Consider the following 20620-nt stretch of genomic DNA (forward strand, 5'->3'; position numbering starts at 1 on the left):
AAAGGGAGAAGGTTAAGGAAGGTCCTAGTGAAGTTGGGAGGTGTGCCTGTCAGTGCCTACAACAGATACAGACACACCTCCAACACACAGAGACAAGCACATCACCAACACACAAACATACTCACTGGTTGTGTCGCCCAATAAAGGTCTGGTACACGCGAGTAACGAGCGAGTGAGGCAGTTGACGGTAGTTAGCTAGTTTGTGTGGTGGGTGAGGACACACTTGGCCAGGAATATCAATAAACACGGGGCTCACACACACCAGCTGGTCAGAAAGAGTCAATTTGACCTTAAAACACTCTATCCGGAAGGGTCGCGAGTTTCCGAGCTAAAAGGACATATATAGCCAACTCCGGTCGGGGTCATTGATGAGAGAACTTTGTAATAGATTCGGTAATACCTGATCACTGACACCACACACGACAACAGGTGGTCGCTGTATACTCCTATACCACCAGTGTCAACCATAACACCGTCAATACCAGTCACAACACCACAAGAGCCACACAAACACCAAAACACACCCGAGAGCTGAGAACAAAACGCTCTCGGTGCTGCCCTCTATAACCTCCAGATTCTACCTAAATTTATGTTGACAGTTTTCCTTATTACATTACATTATACTAACACTTATAATCATACTTACGTTCATAAAAGTAACTAAAATTATTAGTATCTTTGTATATCATAGTTATATAGATAATTACATTATTATAGTTATTATTTATACATTAGGCAGTATTCTGAAGGAGGCTTGTGTATCCACGTCTTCATCTATACTTGTGTTAAATATGATGAGTTTGTCATTACTCCACACACTCAGGGCTGGTGGCATCAGGACACTTATTCCAAGACAATAATTAACCAAAAGAAGAGTGATAAGCGCTCACTACGGGACTAAAATTGCGATAATTCATTTAACTGTTGAATTTCCTTTAGTAATCCCGTAGAAAGACTTGCATCATCACTTAATTAAATAAAGGTAGCGTGTTGGAGTAGATTGTTTTATGAAGAAGTTGAGAAGGATACCCCCCTCCCTCCCCCTATTCTCTCTCTCTCTCTCTCTCTCTCTCAAAACAAAAACTAAACGCAGAATCTTACAGCAGGAACAATACATCACTGATTACACCACAACACTGTACAGTAAAGGTGTTGACAGGTGTTAAAGATGTGCTCGCATTTATCTCCGTTCAGGTCGTTCAAAACTCGCCTCTGCTGACCTGATTGATCTTGTTTACTTGCGTGTGAGGGATTTTATTTCAATGTGTGTTTAACGCCACCGATGACCTGTTGTTGAGCAGCTCCGTCGCTCACAACTTCTCACATACAAATTTCTTTGTAATGTTGTGGGAATCTTTTGTTGTGTTTTTCAAATGAGAGTCTTGGCTCACACAGTTGGTCACGACCTGACGTGTATAACTCATGTAACACAAACTTGATAGAGAGTGATCCCAGGGGCGTCTCCTCCTGGCTCCCCCGGGGTAACTCTTCCTTAAACTTGGGTGGTTCAAATTTCCTGTGAGATCTGTTTATCTTTCCACTCACTTAAATTAAAGGCGTTTTGAAAATAATGTTTTGATTATCACAAAGAATAGATAAACATATTACTAAGACATAAGGAAGAGAGATGTAAATTGATAATGCAGGATTAATTTAAATTATTTATTTATATAAATATAACAAAGCATCATGTTGATGAGCTGAAGACCAGCAGCCTCGACACAACAGGTGGACGTCAGTGGGCGATGGTGACTCCCACCTGGTGAAGCCACTCCAGGTAGTAAGCGACGTCGACGTAGACGCCGGGGACGCCTGGTTGGCCACAGCCGACGCCCCAGGACACCAGGCCAGCCAGTTGGAACCTGCCTTCAGGACCCGAGCACACCAGGGGGCCGCCTCCGTCACCCTGGCACAAGAGAAACAAAGTTATGAGGTGGATGCAGGCAGGAGGGCAGAGGAATCCCTGCAAGTGTAGCCATATTTGTCAGGTGTAGGCGAGTGATCAGGGAGAGGAACCTTACCTGACAGGTGTCACGACCTTCCTCGCCGCCGGCACACAACATGCCCTGCGGGAGGTTGAAGCTGGGCCCCAGGCGGGTGCTTCTGAGGGCCTGTTGGCACTGGTAGTGGTCCACCACGGGCACCTCTACCTCCTGCAGTATGGTCTGGTACTCGCCTTCGCTGCCGAAGGCGTCCTTCCCCCACCCGGTAGAGTGGCACCGCTGACCCACGAAGCTGCTGTAGCTGTCTGGCAGACACACGGGCGAGATGTGTGGGCTGTGGGGGAGAGATGTGTCATTGTTACTCTCACTGTTACAATTATCTCAAAAGGCAACTTTTGTAGTTATCCAGCGATTAACAAAGTTCACTTGACTTATCTAATAAGGTAACGTGTGACATATCTGTTACAGAATCAATACAAATAGTAACTGAAGAAACTGGTCTTTACTTCATTAAAGTTAATAATAAATCATGGAGCACTTGTTGAAAATCTTTCTGTCTATGGAACAAAGTTTAGGGATTTTGTCACCAGTATAACTTACTTAGACTGAAGGTCGACGTAGCGGTTCATCTTGATCACGGCGATGTCATTACGGAGGTTGCCGCCGTAGTACTCTGGGTGGACCACCACGAGCTCTGCCTCAAATTCCAAGTGATTATAGAACTCGGTGGGTCCGTACACATCCCAGTCACCCAGACGGACCTTCAGCGGCTGATGGGTCAGTCTATAAAAGAGAAAGAAGAAGAGAAAACTATGAATAACAAGACACTTGAGTCAACGTTCCTCTACACATACTACACTATAACGCACAAGAAAGCTGGAATAATGTACAGGTTAACTAACCCGTCAACACAGTGGGCGGCTGTCAGGACGTGCTGGTCGTCGATCAGAGCGCCGCCACACACGTAGTCGTCGTTAGGCTTGAGGATGGCCACATGCCAGGGGTACTCCCCGAACTCCGTGTTGCCCTTCACGTACTGTGGTGTCTTAACGCGCCCCAGGACGCCGCTGGAGTGTCGACGACCACAGGAGAGTTGCTGGCGTGGCTGGGGACTGACGGGGGTGCGGCAACACACATAGTTAGCGCCGCAGTCACTTACACCAGGAGTGTAGCCGCCGAGTTGTTGCTGGAAACAAGTGGAAAATGAGCACTTGATAATATATTTGTTGTTAAGATGTACACAGAACTATAACCTTTCTTTTTCCTTCACTCACTGTAGTGTCGTGACAATCCATAATAAAATTAATATTCAGACAAACGGTAACACAGGACTTATTTAGTTTCTTGATAGAATATTCACATTATATAGAAAAAAATTTGATGTCAATTTACTGGTCTTATATAGATATTTTTATCAGTAGTAATGAGGTACTGTACCTGCTGGGGGAAAGTGTCGCTGTGGGTAGCAGGGTGATGCAGGTGGGCAGCCCCCAGTGTATCTCTCCTGACGCGGGAGTCGTCGTCTGTGTCCGTCACGGCGGCAGCATCCTCTAGGTTGGTTGAATTTTGACTGGTGACTTCATCATCTGGGGCAACTGTGGTGGTCACCTCGTCCTCGACGTCTGTGGCGTTGGATAAAATATCTGAGCCACGAGAACGAGCGTCGATGAGGGCGCTGATGTCTACCTGTCCGTTCCGGGGTATGATGTCATAGACGGCACAAGCGGAGGCGAGCACACACTGGCAGTCCTCGAAGTATGGAGGAGTTTCTACCTCCACGATGTTTCCTGGGAGGTGTGGTGAGGGGCCGTGGACGGGGAGGTGTGGTGACGGGCGTTGGACGGGGAGGTGTGGTGAGGGGCCGTGGACGGGGAGGTGTGGTGAGGGGCCGTGGACGTCGGTGGTCTCCTGGATTGTGACAGGTGGCACTACACTGATGCCACTCACCGCCACCTGTGTGCCAGCGGGACTGACATCGGCGTCGCCAACTCCCTGGTAAATGTGGGTGTGAGTGTGGAGGTGTTGTACTACAGAGGTGGGCGTCACTTGACCATCTGTGTACGTGGGTGTTGGGACACCATAAGTTGGTTTAGGTGCAGCATAAGTGGGTGTTGGGGCACCATAGGTTGGCTTAGGTGCAGCATAAGTGGGTGTTGGGACACCATAAGTTGGTTTAGGTGCAGCATAAGTGGGTGTTGGGGCACCATAGGTTGGCTTAGGTGCAGCATAAGTGGGTGTTGGGACACCATAAGTTGGTTTAGGTGCAGCATAAGTGGGTGTTGGGACACCATAGGTTGGCTTAGGTGCAGCATAAGTGGGGCGGGGTTGTTTTGGGTGGTTGTGAGGCTGAATAATATCATGTGATGGGTTGAGGTTTGAGGGATCGACAAATGGCTTAGGAGGAATAAAGAAAGGTTTGAAGCCTATGTGAGACCCTTGAACTGGCGGGAGGAAGGTGTTGTGTTGGCTGTGGTCGACGTCATAGGGGAGGGAGGCGTAGGTGCTGGTGGACGGTGCTTGATAGTGAGACTCTACAGCTGACGGGTACTTCTTCTTACACTGTGGGGAGATGAAGGAGTAACTACAACCTCTAATGTGCTATGACCTAAACCATTGCAGTAAACTCTTGAAGAACAATTTTCATACTAGTGTCAGGCAATACAACAGACATTAAAACAAGACAGTAAACAATTTTTTTTCAATACTCACAAGTGCACCGATACCGAGGGCACAGATCCTCTCTCCCAGACCCAAAAATCGAGCATTTCTTCCCTCTACTTCCTGAGGCTCGACATCATCCTTGTTGGGAATATCAGACTCAACGAGGGATTCTTGGTCGACATCGGCGTCGCTGGGGGACGGGCTGGTGGACACAGTCGAAGTTAAGGACACCTGGGGGGAATCTTCGCCCCATGACCAGTCGTCGTTGGCGTGAACTCCGGCAGTCAGGAGAGCTTCAACACCCAGCAGGAACAGCAGCGGCCGCCACACTCCTGAACACATGATAAACTTTAAACACACGTTGAGCGTTACTGTATACCGGCAATACTAACAGATAACGACTTTGATCAGGAAGTTAGAAACATACGTCTATTGTGAAAACGTTTGTGAGTTGAATGATGAAATAACTTTATGGTGTTATTATTACTCACTTCCCATCATCATCTTCTTCTGAGACTGGTAGTAATAAGTTAATAAGACACACAGTGAGGTGAGGTGTGAGCGTGAGGTGCACTCGGCAGCTTGTGGCAGCACACCGGTCGCCTCCCAGTTTTATACGGCATCTGACCGCGACCTTCCTCCACTCCTCCTCCTTCTGAATTCCCAAACTCTAACGCGTGGGTCATCCCCGAAGGTCAGGTGAGTTACGGAAGGAACATAGGAAGGAAAGGAGTTATATCAGTCGGGAAGGAGAGAGGGAGGGAGGAGGGAGACGAGAAGAGATATTTTCCGATCGTAATTAAAAACTAAGAGTGTTTGGTTGATGGTCATCTACAGGTCAACATAGAGTGACAAGATATTAGTGAATGGAAGCCTAACCTTTAAAAATACTTCCTAAACCAATTCTTAGACAGAGATAAAGAATTTTAGATGGTTTTATATATAGGGACAACCATGTAGATAATCACAACACAGATTATAAATGAATAATATCGCCACTAATCTAACCCTCTGGTACACCGCCTCACCCTCCTTCTCTAGGGGCGGTGTGAGGCTGCGGGTGCTAAAGGCAGGACCTACAGTACTCATTTGTTGATTGATTGGTTGGTTGTTTTGGTAAAGTTTGGTCATATTATAATAGTACACAATGTCTTAAATGAGACCTAATCTAACCTAACCAATTTTACCATAGCTGAACATATTATCAATAACATAACAAACACATCAGTTGTATTTCCAAATTAAAGTTTAGGCACGTATCCCTCTTTATTGTAACATAATATACCCAAGATCTTCAGAAACGATTCCAATATTTTAAATGATTATATTATTAAAATGTGGGTATATTTTCGATAATTTTATGTATACTGAAATAAGAAGAGAGTATATGACGTGATAATCTCCTTTAAGCACGTAGTTCCTTGAATTATGTCAGGGCGACCTTGAGCTAATGCCAGTCAATGTTCTCATGCTTACAGATATTTCCTGCGTGGCGGAGGTGAGGTAAGGCAGCGAGGGATGGTGACCTGGTTCGTGTGTGTGTGTCATCAACTCTTGTCCAGCCAATATTAACACGGATCTTCGGCATATTAAACACCCTAGCTTATTTTAACTGAAGATTAATTTATTTAACCTAACACTATATCTGGAAGTGTTAGGTTAGGTTTAGTTAGGTTAGATTTGGTTTGGTTAGGTCAGGTTAGATTAGGTCAGGTTAGGTTAGATTAGGTTTAGGGTGATTAATCTTCAAGTGATCCTCAAACACTACATCATTTATACTCACTCTCCCTTTCTATCTCATTTCCCTATTACACAATCTACCTATCATCTCTTATTTAACCCACTGAGTCTCTTATTAACCTCTTCAATAGTCTCTCATTAGTTCTATTGTCTTCTCTATTGTTTGCTATCGTTCTAAACTCCTTTCACAAGCTAATGCGGCCGAATTACGTCACGCTGAGTTGTCTGGTGTGTAAGTGAACAGCGGGCCGGGAGAGGGGAGGTGTGGTAGGGACGTTGAGACAGAGAGATAGATGGATGGATGGAGATGGACGGATGGATAGATAGATAGAGAGAGAGAGCGAGAAACAGATGGATGGATAAATATATACGTAGAGAGAGAGAGAGAGAGAGACAGAGAGAGAGACAGAGAGAGAGAGAGAGACAGAGAGACAGAGAGAGAGAGACAGAGAGAGAGAGACAGAGAGAGAGAGAGAGAGAGAGAGAGAGACAGAGAGAGAGAGACAGAGAGAGGAGAGACAGAGAGAGACAGAGAGAGAGAGATAGAGACAGAGAGAGAGACAGAGAGAGAGACAGAGAGAGAGACAGAGAGAGAGAGAGAGAGAGAGAGAGAGAGAGAGAGAGAGAGAGAGAGAGAGAGAGACAGACAGAGAGAGACAGAGAGACAGAGAGAGAGAGAGAGACAGTAGATAGCTCTCCAGTTAAATTCTCATATACAAAATAATATACACTACCCCAGCATGTATACACACAACATAGGGTATACATTATACGTAGGCAGTGTAGGGAAATGTGATATATTGGTTAGGTTAGGTTAGGTGTTTGTAGAGTGAATTAACCATCTTGAAATTTATATAAAGAACAAATTTGTGTTTATTGGGAGAGTTAAATTTCGGAATTAGTTTATATATAAAAAAAAATTCAAGTAAAGAATTAAATTTCCAAAGATCACCGAATGGAAGAGTGACGTAATTGATAAAGGGAAAATATTGGTAATAATTGAAGTAGAAAGTGAAGAAACAGAATTAAGAATAAGTATAAATAAGAGGAGAAGAGAAAGAGAATGTGAGAAGTCTTAAGACACTCAGAAGACGTGTGTGTGTGTGTGTGACCTTGACGAGTGTGGAGGTGAGGGTCAAGGGGTGTAGTACCTTACCTGGAAGAATGTACTGTGTCAGCTCTCACTTACCTTGTTCCTCTTTCACTTTCATCTCTCACCTGTCACCTGTCCCTTACCCTACCCCCCTCCCCCTCCCACTCACCCTTGTCACTGTCCCTCCCTCCCTATACCTCCCTCACCCTCACTATTACCCCTCATCTCCTCACCTATCATGACCCTCACTTACCAATGCCGAAAACTTTGTCTTCTATAAAGCTGTAAAAAATATTTGCCTCTTGTTATCTTGTGTTATGTTGTCACGAACCACCAAGGAGTATACAGCCCAGGGAACAGGAAGGTCAAGGAATATAAAACTCAAGGAACATAAAGCCCAGGGAACAGGATGGTCAAGGAATATAAAACCCAAGGAACATAAAGCCCAGGGAACAGGATGGTCAAGGAATATAAAACTCAAGGAACATAAAGCCCTAGGGAACAGGAAGGTCAAGGAATATAAAACTCAAGGAACATAAAGCCCTAGGGAACAGGATGGTCAAGGAACATAAAGCCAAGGGAACAGGAAGGTCAAGGAACATAAAGCCCAGGGAACAGGAGGGTCAAGGAATATAAAACCCAAGGAACATAAAGCCAAGGGAACAGGAAGCCCAAGGAACATAAAGCCCAGGAAACAGGAAGGCCAGATATAGGAAAATCCAAGACGCCAAGATAATTATTTCCTATAAGAGAAGTATAATTAATGCTGATTGTAGGAAACGACTTAAAATGACGACTTTGTTGTTATCCGTGACGTCAATGGGGAGGAGTATTAAGTTCACCATACATTCCTACCTCTATATATACACCCATACATATACAAATATACATTAACCAACCCGTAGCTAAGGGGTGGGGGGGGCTGGAAGAGTCGATTGAGGCCCTGGAAAAAATACTGTATACTCTACCCTGTCGATTAACTCAGAATGTCAGTCAACTTTCTACTCTATATTAAGCAGAAATTGTTTAGAGACTCCTTGACACACACACACACACACACACACAGAGGTTGTATAAAACAGTATCACGCCCACCTCTGAACACCTTACAGGAGCCCACTAATTCTACGGGCGGCTACAACCCTCCCTCACTCCTGTCGTGGTGCTGCTCGAGTTCACCTCCTGCACGGATCTAGTCTCTGTAGTCTAGATGGTTAGGTTAGGTTAGGTTAGGTTAGGTTCAGGGTGGTTAATCTAAAGGTGAAATAAGTTAGGGACTAATTACTCATTATTCAGGTAATCCCAATTTACTGATGGGAAAATCACCTGTAGTAATGATGTACTCAAGTGTGTCACCCATTCAGTTCCGCTTCAAGTGTCTTCAGTCTGTGGCACTGGGACACCTTGGGGATGTGAGTTCTTTCTACTGTTCTTACTTGTTATACAGAAATGTATAAATTACACTACCTGTATGTGCACTGCTATTGGTGAATATATTACGCTCATGTGACTTGATTTACAGGATGGTAGTGACATCAGGCAGGTGTGTCGCAGTGTGTGTGGTGAGGATCAGCTGTGACCAGTGATCTTTTCTTCACCGTAGACCAGGAACAGACCTGTAACGCTTAGAGTCACTTTTAGAAGGAGTAAGAGACTTAGGTAGAGTGACATCACCAACACACTGGCTGGGACTTATTGTTTACATCGTGGATCTCTCACAGTTCAGTATTTAGGGTAATAACAAAAACACGATGATATAAAAATTTTAGCTTCATTGTCCATGACTATTTTTTTGTCAAATTTACGTATTTGATTTAGTGGGTTTTTTATCACAAGAGGGTGTTTAATACAGTTTACGTAGAAGTTATTCTTGGTGTTGAACTTCAGATCAGGCCGGACGTGGCAAGAAGCCACTCCAGGTAGTAAGCGACGTCGACGTAGACGCCGGGGACGCCTGGTTGGCCACAGCCGACGCCCCAGGACACCAGGCCAGCCAGTTGGAACCTGCCTTCAGGACCCGAGCACACCAGGGGGCCGCCTCCGTCACCCTGACACAGGAGAAACAACGTTTAATTATTTCAGATTATTAAAACAACCGTAAAAGGTGATTTAATTAATAAAAAAAGACCAAAAATTGATTTATATTTTATCATCTCCCTCAACTAATAAATGTATGCTGACAAGTAACTCCCATTAATGCTGACAGACCTCACCCCTGTATGGTCGCCCCTACCGCCTCTTCTTCACGTATTAATGACCAGCTACCTCAAACAGCGGCTGCCAGGGTGTTAATAATTATCCTTTCATAAAATGAACAAAATGTTGCGTTGCCGCCATATGCGTCTTTACTTATATTCTATAAGAAAAAAAATATGACTGTTGGGTGTTTCATAACGTCTAGTGAACATTGCTGGTTTACCACCGTTACTTAAGTCTAACTACTGGTAAATTAGTCGCTGTTTGTCAACTGATCTCAAGTGAACCCGTTGTTGTGTGTACTGACAGTTGTCTGAGACTGTGTCGACTATTGTTGGGCGGTGTTGGTGTCACGTCAGCTGTACTCACCGCCACCTGAACAAACACTCACCGTGCAGGCGTCTCTCCCTCCTTCACCTCCCGCGCACACCATCCCCGGGTGAAGGGTGAAGTCAGGGCCCAGGCGGGTGTGCCTAAGGGCCTCCTGGCAGTTGTTGTGGTCCAGCACGGGCACCTCCACCTCCTGCAGTATGGTCTGGTACTTGCCCTCGCTGCCGAAGGCGTCCTTCCCCCACCCGGTAGAGTGGCACCGCTGACCCACGAAGCTGCTGTAGCTGTCTGGCAGACACACGGGCGAGATGTGTGGGCTGTGGGGGAGAGATGTGTTGAGTGGGAGGTTTATCAATCTTACAACTGCCAAGTTATGTGACACTCTACAGTCTACACCTTCCAACTTTACTCACTGCTGCAGAAACACCAAGTCCTTACTTATGGTGGTGACCCCTGGTGAGTGTGTTACTCACAAGGCGGAGAAGTCGACGGTAATCTGGAGGGTGATGACGGCGATGTCGTTGTGGAGGTTGCCGGCGTAGAAGTGCGGGTGTGTGTGGACGGCAGCGACCAAGAGCTCCAGGTGGCCGTAGAACTCGGTGTGTGTCCTCACGTCCCACTCACCCAGACGAACCCTCAGCTGCGACGCCTGTAGCCTGTAGACCAAAGTGTCAATCTCCTGCCGTGTCTCCGTAACTTCTCCTTCATTCGCTTACTTACAGTTTGACTAATAATTTTTCTTCACAAACATGCTATAAGATGAACCAATAATCAGACTATAACAGGTAGGGTTCAGTCTACCACAACAATACTGACCGACTGACGCAGTGTGCAGCTGTCACGACGTGGCGGTGATCAGTAAGCGCAGCTCCGCACACATACACAACTTCACCCTCGTCTGCCTTCAGGATGGCCGCCTGCCAGGGGTACTCCCCGAACTTTGTGTTGCCCTTGACGAAGTGTGGGTTCTTGATTCGGGCCAGAACGCCTTGGGAGTGACGACGGCCGCAGATGAGCTCGTGGAGAGGTCTGGGGATGTGGGGACTCCTGCAACACACGAGCCCCGCCTCACAGCCGCCCTCACCAGGCAGGTAGCCGTCCCCCTCACGCTGCACACAAGTACGTATAACTTTACCAACTTTGTGTTCACTTTATCTGGGTTATTTATGTAATTAGTCATTCTTATTTTACTCCTTGAAATTTATTCGAGAAAATCGTCTCCATAATTAACGCGTCTAGCACATTAAACATTTAGTCCAGTAAAGTGCATCAAAACGTCTCATTTAAGGTTCCATGTCTCGGCAATTAAAATTAAACTAACATGAATTTCTTGCTTGCAGATGTCTCATGTGTTGACTTACAATGCCTTACAGTATACACCGTGTGTGAACCCTGCTTCTAGTAGCTATAAAACAAAATAATTAAGGCGATGAGTTATAGTGGTAAACACGTACTCCCTGGGTGGTGGCTGAGGGGAATGAGTCTCTCCTGACGCGGACGCTGCCTCCCCTACTGCTGGTGTAGTCCTCCTCCTGCTTCCTACTTGGTTTAGAAGGAATGGCGTCATCAGAGGAATTTGAGATAATTTTTACCGACCGAGAGCGAGGAACTATGAGGCCGTTGTAATCGTCAGGAGAACGGCGAGACACTACGTCGTGGGCAGAACAGTGGGAGGCGATCATACAGCGGCAGTCCTCACGGTAGGCTGGCAGCTGAGAAGTCACCTGTGTCGGGTTTACCTCGTCTTGCGTCTCTTGGTTGTGATGAGCGTGAGTGTGGATGTGAATGTGTTGTTGTACTGTGGTCGGTGTTAGTTGAGGAGCACCTGTGTGTGGGGGGGAGGGACGGAGGTGAGGGTGGGCGAGGTGGGGCCTCTCGACCCTCTCACTGGGTGGAGCAGCATCGGCGGGCCTTGACGGGCACTGAAATGATACAAAAGACATGAGGTAAACACCGAGTCGTCGACCCTATTGTTGCATCTAGACCAAGGCTTCTGTTGAGGCAGTTGAACCTTCTCTTAGACACACCACGTCATCAACATAACAGAGAATGAGGACTAGCAACATGTACACGGAGTTTGTTCATCTGTGTACACAAACTTACATTGACACCGACACCAAGCCTACAGAGGCCAAAGCTCCTGGGCTCCGTCTCCTCCATCTCTGACACGCCCCCCTCGCTGCTGACGAGGACGGGGAGCTGCTCGCGTAGCCCCGTCACCCTGGGGGACCTGCCAGCCTCCAGAGCAGCAGCGTTAGAGGATCCCCATGACCATTCCTGGGCGCAGGTAGCTGTTAGCACCACCAGTGTAGCCATCAGCACACACCATCTACCTGTACACACACACACACACACACACACACCAGGACAAAAGTAGAAAGAAATATTAAATGTCTGAAGGTTTATGTGTTTGTTCTAAGATACTTTGTAAAGAATATATCACAGAGCGACCTCATTCAGACATCATTAGAAATTAAATGTAACTAAGATATATGAACCAATGTCATCAGAATACTAAATAATAATAACAAAGTCAACAGTACTCACGTGTAGACATCATGACTCAACACACCATAAGTTTATGAATACTAAAATAAATAGTGTACTGAGCACGAGAAGCAATGCACCAAACCTCCTCCTCCACAGGCGTCCTGTACTGTAGGAGACTGACGACGTTCCATCCTTATATATGAGGAGGTCCAGGGGCGCCCTTCAGGGTCCAGACCCCTCCCCTCCCCTGGGACACTCGCATGGGGACGGGGCCGGGGGTAGGAGCTACACAAGTACTCACCAGCAACCTGTGAGATATCTTAACACAATACAAAATAATTACTACTACCCAAGACTCACATGATTACCTGACCTAATTAGTGTTCTCTCACGGCAGGCTAATTACCATGTAGGTAGTTGAAGGTGTAGCAAGATATAACTGCAAAAGAAAGACTCATTGGGTAGTTGTACCATTAATTATTACTTCATTAAATGTCCTATTTTTTTAATATAAGTTTGATTCAATATTATCAGTTCGTGGGTAACTTTGACACACTGGATACTATTGTCTTCCTTAGCTGGTTTGTGTCGTGGTCGTGAGAAGGAGATGCATTAATGTAACAGCCCAGTGGTTTGAGGTCCAGATTACACCAAGGTCACCCTAAAGCTCCTTGACAACGGTGTTTAATACAATCAAGTGCGTAATATAAGAATGCGAACTGTGAGAATGATAACAGTATATGATGCAGAGATGGATGGCAAGAAAGAGAGAAGGATAAAGAAAGTGGTTATGTTGTGAGGGTGGTGCTGGCTGGGGGAAAGATGAAGCAGTCTGTGGTTTGTGTGCATGACCTGGAAATATGGTGTTGGTGGTGTATGGTGATTGTTGTGTTGGTGATGGGTTATGTTGGGTTGTGTGGTGTATGGTGATGGGTTATGTTGGGTTGTATGGTGTTGTATGGTGTATGGTGATTGTCGTGTTGGTGATGGGTAATATTGGGTTGCGTGAAGCGACAGGAATAAACCAGCTGACTATTTTGGGGTCTTATTGTGTCGGGGAACCCATATTTTAAGGCAATTATTATGGAAGAAGAATCACAACAGGTAAATGAAGGGAGAGCCAGCCATCCAGCGTCACATTCCCAACATAATTTACTGTGATTTCTTTATATATAATACCTGTAAAATGCACAAAATGACATACACAACAAGAACAAGTATGGCCCACGACCACCACCAGGACACGATGATCCCCGTGGTCAAGTTTGGGTTTCCCAGGTAACTTATTTGGCCTTATCTTCTTCCTTAGGCCTACACATACAGTAGGTCCCTCACAACCCAGACCAGGAAATACCACATCTTGTTTGAGAATATTGTACAAGTGTGTATTAATGATCCTTGTTGCTGAGTGACACCTTCAGTTCTATTTTAGTTCTCGCTCGGCTTCGGAGTCACTACACGACCTGACCGCTTTATACTTCATGAATAATGTTACAGAACAACGGGGAAAATTGTGTAACAGAATTAATGGAAGGTTAGGGACACGAGGAGGTGGCTGGGTACACCCATGGGTGACCTTGAGGCGGGGTTATTACACACACGCCTTAGGATAAGGATATTCGGATTTCCCACTTGGCCGGGATACTCCTCCTGGGCCCAGGGGCGGGCCGACGTACTCAACTGTTACGGGCAGTAGGAAGTAGATTGTCGACAGTTGCCAGCCAGGTAAGTACTATATGACGTCTATGAAGTTTATATATTAGCGCGAATTCTAGTTTAACAAAGAGACTATGGCTAACAACAATTAAAAACTAAGAATGCTTCATCTAAGCAGCGATTCTAATACAATATTAGAATCCTTGATATGAGTCATCTCTAGTTACCACACGGTGAGGCTACCCAGGTACTGAGCTCACAACGACGCCAGTACTGTACAGGCGCGTCGGTCTCCTCGCAGTCATTTGGATTATTACCGCTGGAATTCGGTTCAGTGGATAACGCACTAAATTAAAATACATTTTTACTAATGAGAATATGTACAGAATATATTCTCATGGATGCTCAAGCAACTTAACATAATAACTAGAGGTTATATATATATATATATATATATATATATATATATATATATATATATATATATATATATATATATATATATATATATATAGTAAATCACTGTACAGTAGGTGCGCGTGATCCAGGTTATCAGCATATATATATATATATATATATATATATATATATATATATATATATATATATATATATATATATATATATATATATATATATATATATATATATATACATACAGGTATATTGATGAACGAACAGGCTAACCTATGAATGCGTAAGTGAAGCTTAAAACACGTTTTATCCACACGGGATACTCTGTTAATCAGTGTGTGGGTGAGAAGTACGGATGGGCAGTACACTTGGCTCTCCTGCATGCACAGCAGGCATAAAGGTACAGACCTACAAAAAACTAGAATTCATACTGACATTCACAACAAGGATCATACACTGTTTATAGTTCTTGATTCACAGTCCGTCTCCTCACCACCTACCCTGGTTACGGCAGCAACACTCGTTTTGTGTTGCTCTTTCCCTGTAAAACTTCCCGAGGTCGCAACACTTTCTCCTCGCCTCTCTGCCACACATTTTTTTTCTGCACGAAAATAAAAGCAGCAGACAATTGACTGGCAATGAGCTAATTTGTAAAAGTCACGGGCAAGTCTCGTAACTAGTTCGAATGTCGCAGTTTTTGTCGAGAATATCTATTACGAATTATAATTCAACAAATGATATTTTACGGTCCAGTAGTTCATGCCTAAAGAAAGTCAGCCGATGTTATTCATTTCAGCATTGCAGCATACAGTACATACTCACGTAGGCGTCTTTTGATAGTGATAATTGTATGATATCTGGCAAATTCGTATAAAAGAATCAGCATGGAGTGAGTTTTTTTGGGTCAATAGCATGACGCAAATTAATTACTTGTATGCAAGGGGCAAATTTCTCATGATAGTTGCACTTTTTGTTCTGCTCTTTTATAGTACTGTTGGAGGCAAGCTAATTCACTAACAAGATTTACTTATTTTGTTACTTACTAAACCCTGCTAGTTACACACACTCAAACTTTTGCTCAGACTTGTCTGCACAAACAAAAAGATGACATGAATACAGTAGTACATATAGAAGGGAATTGTGAGCGACACCCCCAGAAACTTGAATGTGACAGAAAACATACCCGGGTAGATAGCAACACTTCATCTGCGATAATCATGCTCTTCTGAAATTTCAGAGCGACCTGAGCAGTTTGTTGTTATTACTGCACGTCAACAATGAGGGTCTTTAAGCGTGTGATGTCTGTACAGTGGCAGGTTGTTAAAAAAGTTCCGTATAATAGCCCTCAAAAATATGGAAGTAAACATACTATCGCTTTGATGTCAGCAGAACCGCGAAAAGATTTTTTTAAAATTTCTATAACTTGAAAATAAAACATATCCTTTCTCTCTCTATATATAAATATATATTTTTTTTGAGGGGGGGGGGCAATAGCTTTGTAGTTTTTCGTGTTTAAAATCGCAGTGATCATTATTTTGTAATCACCCAGTACTGTACTTGGTCTTTGAGCTTCAAGCACGAAACATTTAAATGTTATGATACCTGTCCACAGATTATCTTGATACCAGGTCACCCTGTGCAGTCATTATCAGTTCGTCTTCAAGTTAACCACACTTAACAGAGGCCAACCCCTTTTAATCTTTATACAGCAGCCAAAACTAATTGGTTTCGTGTTCCTCCACTTTAAATTTGTGCACATTTTCCAAGCAATTATTCTCTAGGCAGTTTTAAATGGCATTTCTTTCGGTTTAATTTTCTAAACACTACCTACAGCAACCTCTTTAAGTTCACCAAAGACATTGTATAAATTGCCAGTGGTAAATGTTATGCAGTAGGCATCCCACTGCTCCCATAAACAAATCAACAACTACAGAGGTATGTATGCAACTGTGACTGGCAGGGACTTTCACTCACTCGCCAATTGAGTCAAAACTTCCAGGTACCGTATAGTACAGGAAACCTAACACAAACTGGCCCTTTTTACCTCCCACAATGTTCCTGCAAGATACAATCTTACAGCAAATGCTGGCTTTTAGGTACAGTAATCAATAATGCAAGGACAGTACAATTGTAATAATGCTACTGCAGCGAGCAGACAATGAATACAGTACAGTAACGCTGTTCCAGTTTCTGAAACTAATACAAATCATATTTAAGGTAAAGATATTAAAAAACAAAACAAAATATCCCCCTAACTTTATTTATTTTTTCACTTGTACATGAAAGGAAGGACATCCCAAGTCACTTGCTACACAGCAGCAGTGGCATTAGCAGCGGCATGCTTCTCGCGCTTTGCTGCTCTTTGATTCGTAATCTCTCGCTGTCTCTTGCCACTGATGTTGTGTTTGCGGGAAAATTTCATATTTCTTAAGAACTTGGGATCAACCTGTAATGAAAATGAAATACACAATATTTATAAGTTACTGTACATTACAATAATAATGGAAATATCCTTATATTCTATACTTCATAGCCCAGTAATGTGTCTACCATATTTAAAATTAAATTGGGATGAAAAAGTACTCTGGAAAATAGTATTTGCCTGCAAGAGATGAGTGAGAGCATTTCTTACCGAGTGATGAATTTGCAGTTATAAGTTGTGTTCAACTAGTAAACGAAATGACAACTTAATTCTGTCTACAGTTCATGCATTCTCTTTAGATATCAGATTTTGTAGCTTAATACACTTTTTAGTTTTCAAGTTCTTTTCAATGTCTGTCTTACTACAGTAAAATATGTATAGTATCTGTCAACCAAATAGTTTGGAACCAAGAGGCTTCTGTACAATAGACAATTCTGCAAATTGGATATTATCATGAATGGAAAGCATGTAATTAACCATAGTTATATGGTTATATTATTAAATTCTGCAAATTCCTGTACATTAACATAATTCAATATATTCTCTAACACACTCAATGTTATCAAGTCTACAAATAAACTTTCAATGCATTATTATTCTCCTACAATCAACATACAACTTATTCAAACTTAGGAGAAAAGTACAGTAGACACGTCACTCAAACCATCACACACACAGATAACAAGTTAATTACCCAATAGCTAGTCCAATTTCTCTTCATTTACACTTTTGTAAAATGAGGAAAATAAACTAAAATAATTGTTTTCATTATTCTTAAATTTCATGACTAGAGCGCAATTTTTTTGGGTAAAATAAATTATTTTGCAAAGTACTGTATGTACTTATAGATTTTCGGTTGACATATACCTGTACTGTACTTTTCTTAAATTTCATACCGAGAATGCTCAAATCTTTCATAAAGTATATTATTTTGTAAATTAGAATTGCAGTTGACATATACTTGAAAAGTTTGAAAGTAATTCCAGACATGAAACTTGATCACTTTTTTGGGGGGTTTGGCATACTCTGCCCTGAACTTGCACCTATTTCTCTGAGAGCTTATAGAATGTCTAAACAATATAGGCACATAAAACACAAAAGGTCATTCAGCAAGAAACATTACTGGGTGAAGTACCTACAATTACACGAATACTTTTATCATATACACATCATATACTGTACGTACAATGTGTGTACTATCTGTACTTATATCAACCATGTGGTTTGATCACATACACAGCAGTTCAGAAGGATTGCAAGCCAGTACACAATTTTACTTTTGGTCTTCTGCACATGTTAAGTTGACACAAAGCAATATAAACTTCAATGCATTTTAAGGTTGTAGTGACACATGAATACTTTTATAAACCCATCCATAACCCAGGAAGTGCTACGCTTTATACTGTATAATGGTGAACTGTGCCATTTGCCTCTGTCTACCCAGCAGCGATTGAGGACCTGGATGCTAATCAATTTGTGGATCGTATTCTGAGGTAATAGATAGCCAGTGCAGTTGGTGAGTTGTCAGGTCTTCTCAGATTATTCCTAAACACTGGGTCAGGCAGCTCATTAACTTAGTGTGTAGTTGTCGTGTTGGCGACAGCTTTTACACCTTGGTGGCCCAAAGGCCAGCCAGCCATCCTCGAACACAAACGGTAACCCTAATTATTATTATATAAATGAATAAATTATTCAATTAGCCATCCTATACTTATACCTTTTCAAAATGTGGTCCCCTTCTTCATGTGCCACTCAGTACAGTATAGCAGTCTTACACATACACATGGACTAAAGAGAAGGAATATACAACTCACCCCACGCATAGATGGATGCTTTTGCTTCTTGGGACGGCGAATGGGATTACTGAAAAATTAGGTACCATTAATATATTTACTGTAGTCTAAGGAAAGTGTTTTACTTCAGTATAGTCATACAAAGATTTATAAGAAATTTACTTTCGCAAAAGCAGGCAGAATGAAAGCTTCCCAACAAAACTCAAAGGTATATATTTTTGGCAATTATATAACTTCAGTTGAATGAACTACAACTAACCCTCAATGATCAACTAAATTAAAGACACGCAAATCCTTAAAATAACTACATAAAAATTTCTCTAATTTTCTGAGCCACTGCCATGCAATAATGAGAAACACAGAGCATTGTTAGCATGCTCTATCAAGAAGCTGTACCGTACCATCAACAATAACACACTCACCGGTGAGCCTTGCGGTTCTGATTATGATTGGTATGATTCTTGGACTTGGCCATTTTTTATTTCTCTCTTGCCTGAAAAATAAAATTAATTGTAGCAGGAACGAAACTATACAAAATCGGAAATAAAATTTATATTAGACACTGCAATTAAATTCTAGAGTGCACTTTTGTATGAAATTAAAAGGGGAAAGAGGATTCACTTTCTTTGGCATTATTTTTGTTTCGGTCATCTGGGGAATCTTAGGAAAAAGGTTAGATATCCAAACTTGTTTTACCAATGGTTTTTGACATAGTTTGAATGATTTGGACCTTTATATCTGGGTAATTTATAGCAGTGCACCGTTCTTTCTAGGGGTATTAGAAGTGTAACAAAAAAAAAAAAAAAAAAATCACCCCAACCCTAATCCAATGTAATCAGGTGGGGAGGGGGGGTGTTCCAGCGGGGCTCTGATTAAGTTAAGTTAGATAGAACGGTGCACTAATATACAAAGACCCATATATGTAAAAAATCAGTTTGGATATCTATATACAGGTATGACCGAAATTAAAACTTTACCCTTTCTTTCATTCTACTACCTTACTTCAATTTGGCATGAGATAAATTAAATACTAAAAGTGGCATCACCTTAAAGAAGGGGTTAATCACCACAAATGGTGTCTCATTTAGGAAAAAACCAGTAATATACATTATACACACGTCTAACAATAGCCATTAGTTTATTCCTGTTAAAATCTAACAGTTAATAGGATTATGTCACGCTGTTGTAAATTATTAGCAAACACTTGTTGCCTTCACCATTTTTTTCCCGCATAAAAGACTTCTACGTTAAGATACAAAGGTGTTGAGCTTCATCATACTGATTTAAACGGTAAAAAGCGCCATAACATCACTACAAACACAGCCTTAGCGTGTTTTCCCTGGCCTCTCCACCACACTGACATCAGACTACAACATATCCACCAGGAGTCACCGATGGAGTAAAATACATATGGAAATATGCCATAATATTAACATAAGGTTGTTTATTATCAATTATTCCGGCAACCAGCAAAACCTTCGTGATATAGGAAACCCATAGTGATGTTTCGAAAAGATGGCAAGTGTATATTAGAGAAAATACTTATGATTATGATTTTCATATCAACTGAAACTTACAATGTTTACCAAATTCCATCTCAGAAAATCACCTAAATTTTAATCATGTATGTAAATTTGTACATGTTAAAAAATAAAATATACCATACAACACGAATTGAAATGCACTACATCACTTTATAACACAGGATGATGAAGATAATTGACGGTACAAAATATGAAGGTTAGATCCTCACCCGCACGACAGTGGAGGCAGCACACGAAGGACGGGATGTCAACAAACACATGAGTATCTTTAATGAATTATATAAACTTCATACAAATAAAGATTTAATATAATTTTCTATACTATTTTTATTTATAATT

At 42.5% G+C, this 20620-nt stretch overlaps 2 protein-coding genes across 3 annotated transcripts; both read right to left on the reverse strand.

The window, feature by feature from the left end:
• Positions 1-1648: 1648 nt before the first annotated feature.
• On the reverse strand, positions 1649-12278 carry LOC121861802 (serine protease filzig-like). Its single transcript, XM_042359726.1, has 12 exons — positions 12066-12278; positions 10779-11071; positions 10436-10618; positions 10024-10279; positions 9331-9484; positions 5096-5185; positions 4653-4936; positions 3381-4502; positions 2846-3129; positions 2544-2726; positions 2022-2277; positions 1649-1906 (listed from the first exon to the last, which is right to left on the reverse strand). Exons 1-12 carry the CDS (start codon positions 12276-12278, stop codon positions 1736-1738), a joined length of 3489 nt encoding a protein of 1162 aa, XP_042215660.1. The 3' UTR covers positions 1649-1735.
• A 4485-nt stretch (positions 12279-16763) lies between these two features.
• LOC121861788 (60S ribosomal protein L29-1-like) lies at positions 16764-20544 on the reverse strand. Of its 2 annotated transcripts, none has more exons than XM_042359699.1 (4): positions 20491-20544; positions 19160-19230; positions 18759-18807; positions 16764-16968 (listed from the first exon to the last, which is right to left on the reverse strand). In XM_042359699.1, exons 2-4 carry the CDS (start codon positions 19210-19212, stop codon positions 16831-16833), a joined length of 240 nt encoding a protein of 79 aa, XP_042215633.1. In that variant the 5' UTR covers positions 19213-19230; positions 20491-20544; the 3' UTR covers positions 16764-16830. The 2 variants fall into 2 exon arrangements, with proteins under 2 accessions (XP_042215633.1, XP_042215634.1); XM_042359700.1 differs by lacking the exon at positions 20491-20544 and adding an exon at positions 20431-20455.
• Positions 20545-20620: the final 76 nt, after the last annotated feature.

Source organism: Homarus americanus, unplaced genomic scaffold (genome assembly GCF_018991925.1).
Source record: "Homarus americanus isolate GMGI-L3 unplaced genomic scaffold, GMGI_Hamer_2.0 scaffold8148, whole genome shotgun sequence".
Lineage (NCBI taxonomy): Eukaryota > Metazoa > Arthropoda > Malacostraca > Decapoda > Nephropidae > Homarus > Homarus americanus.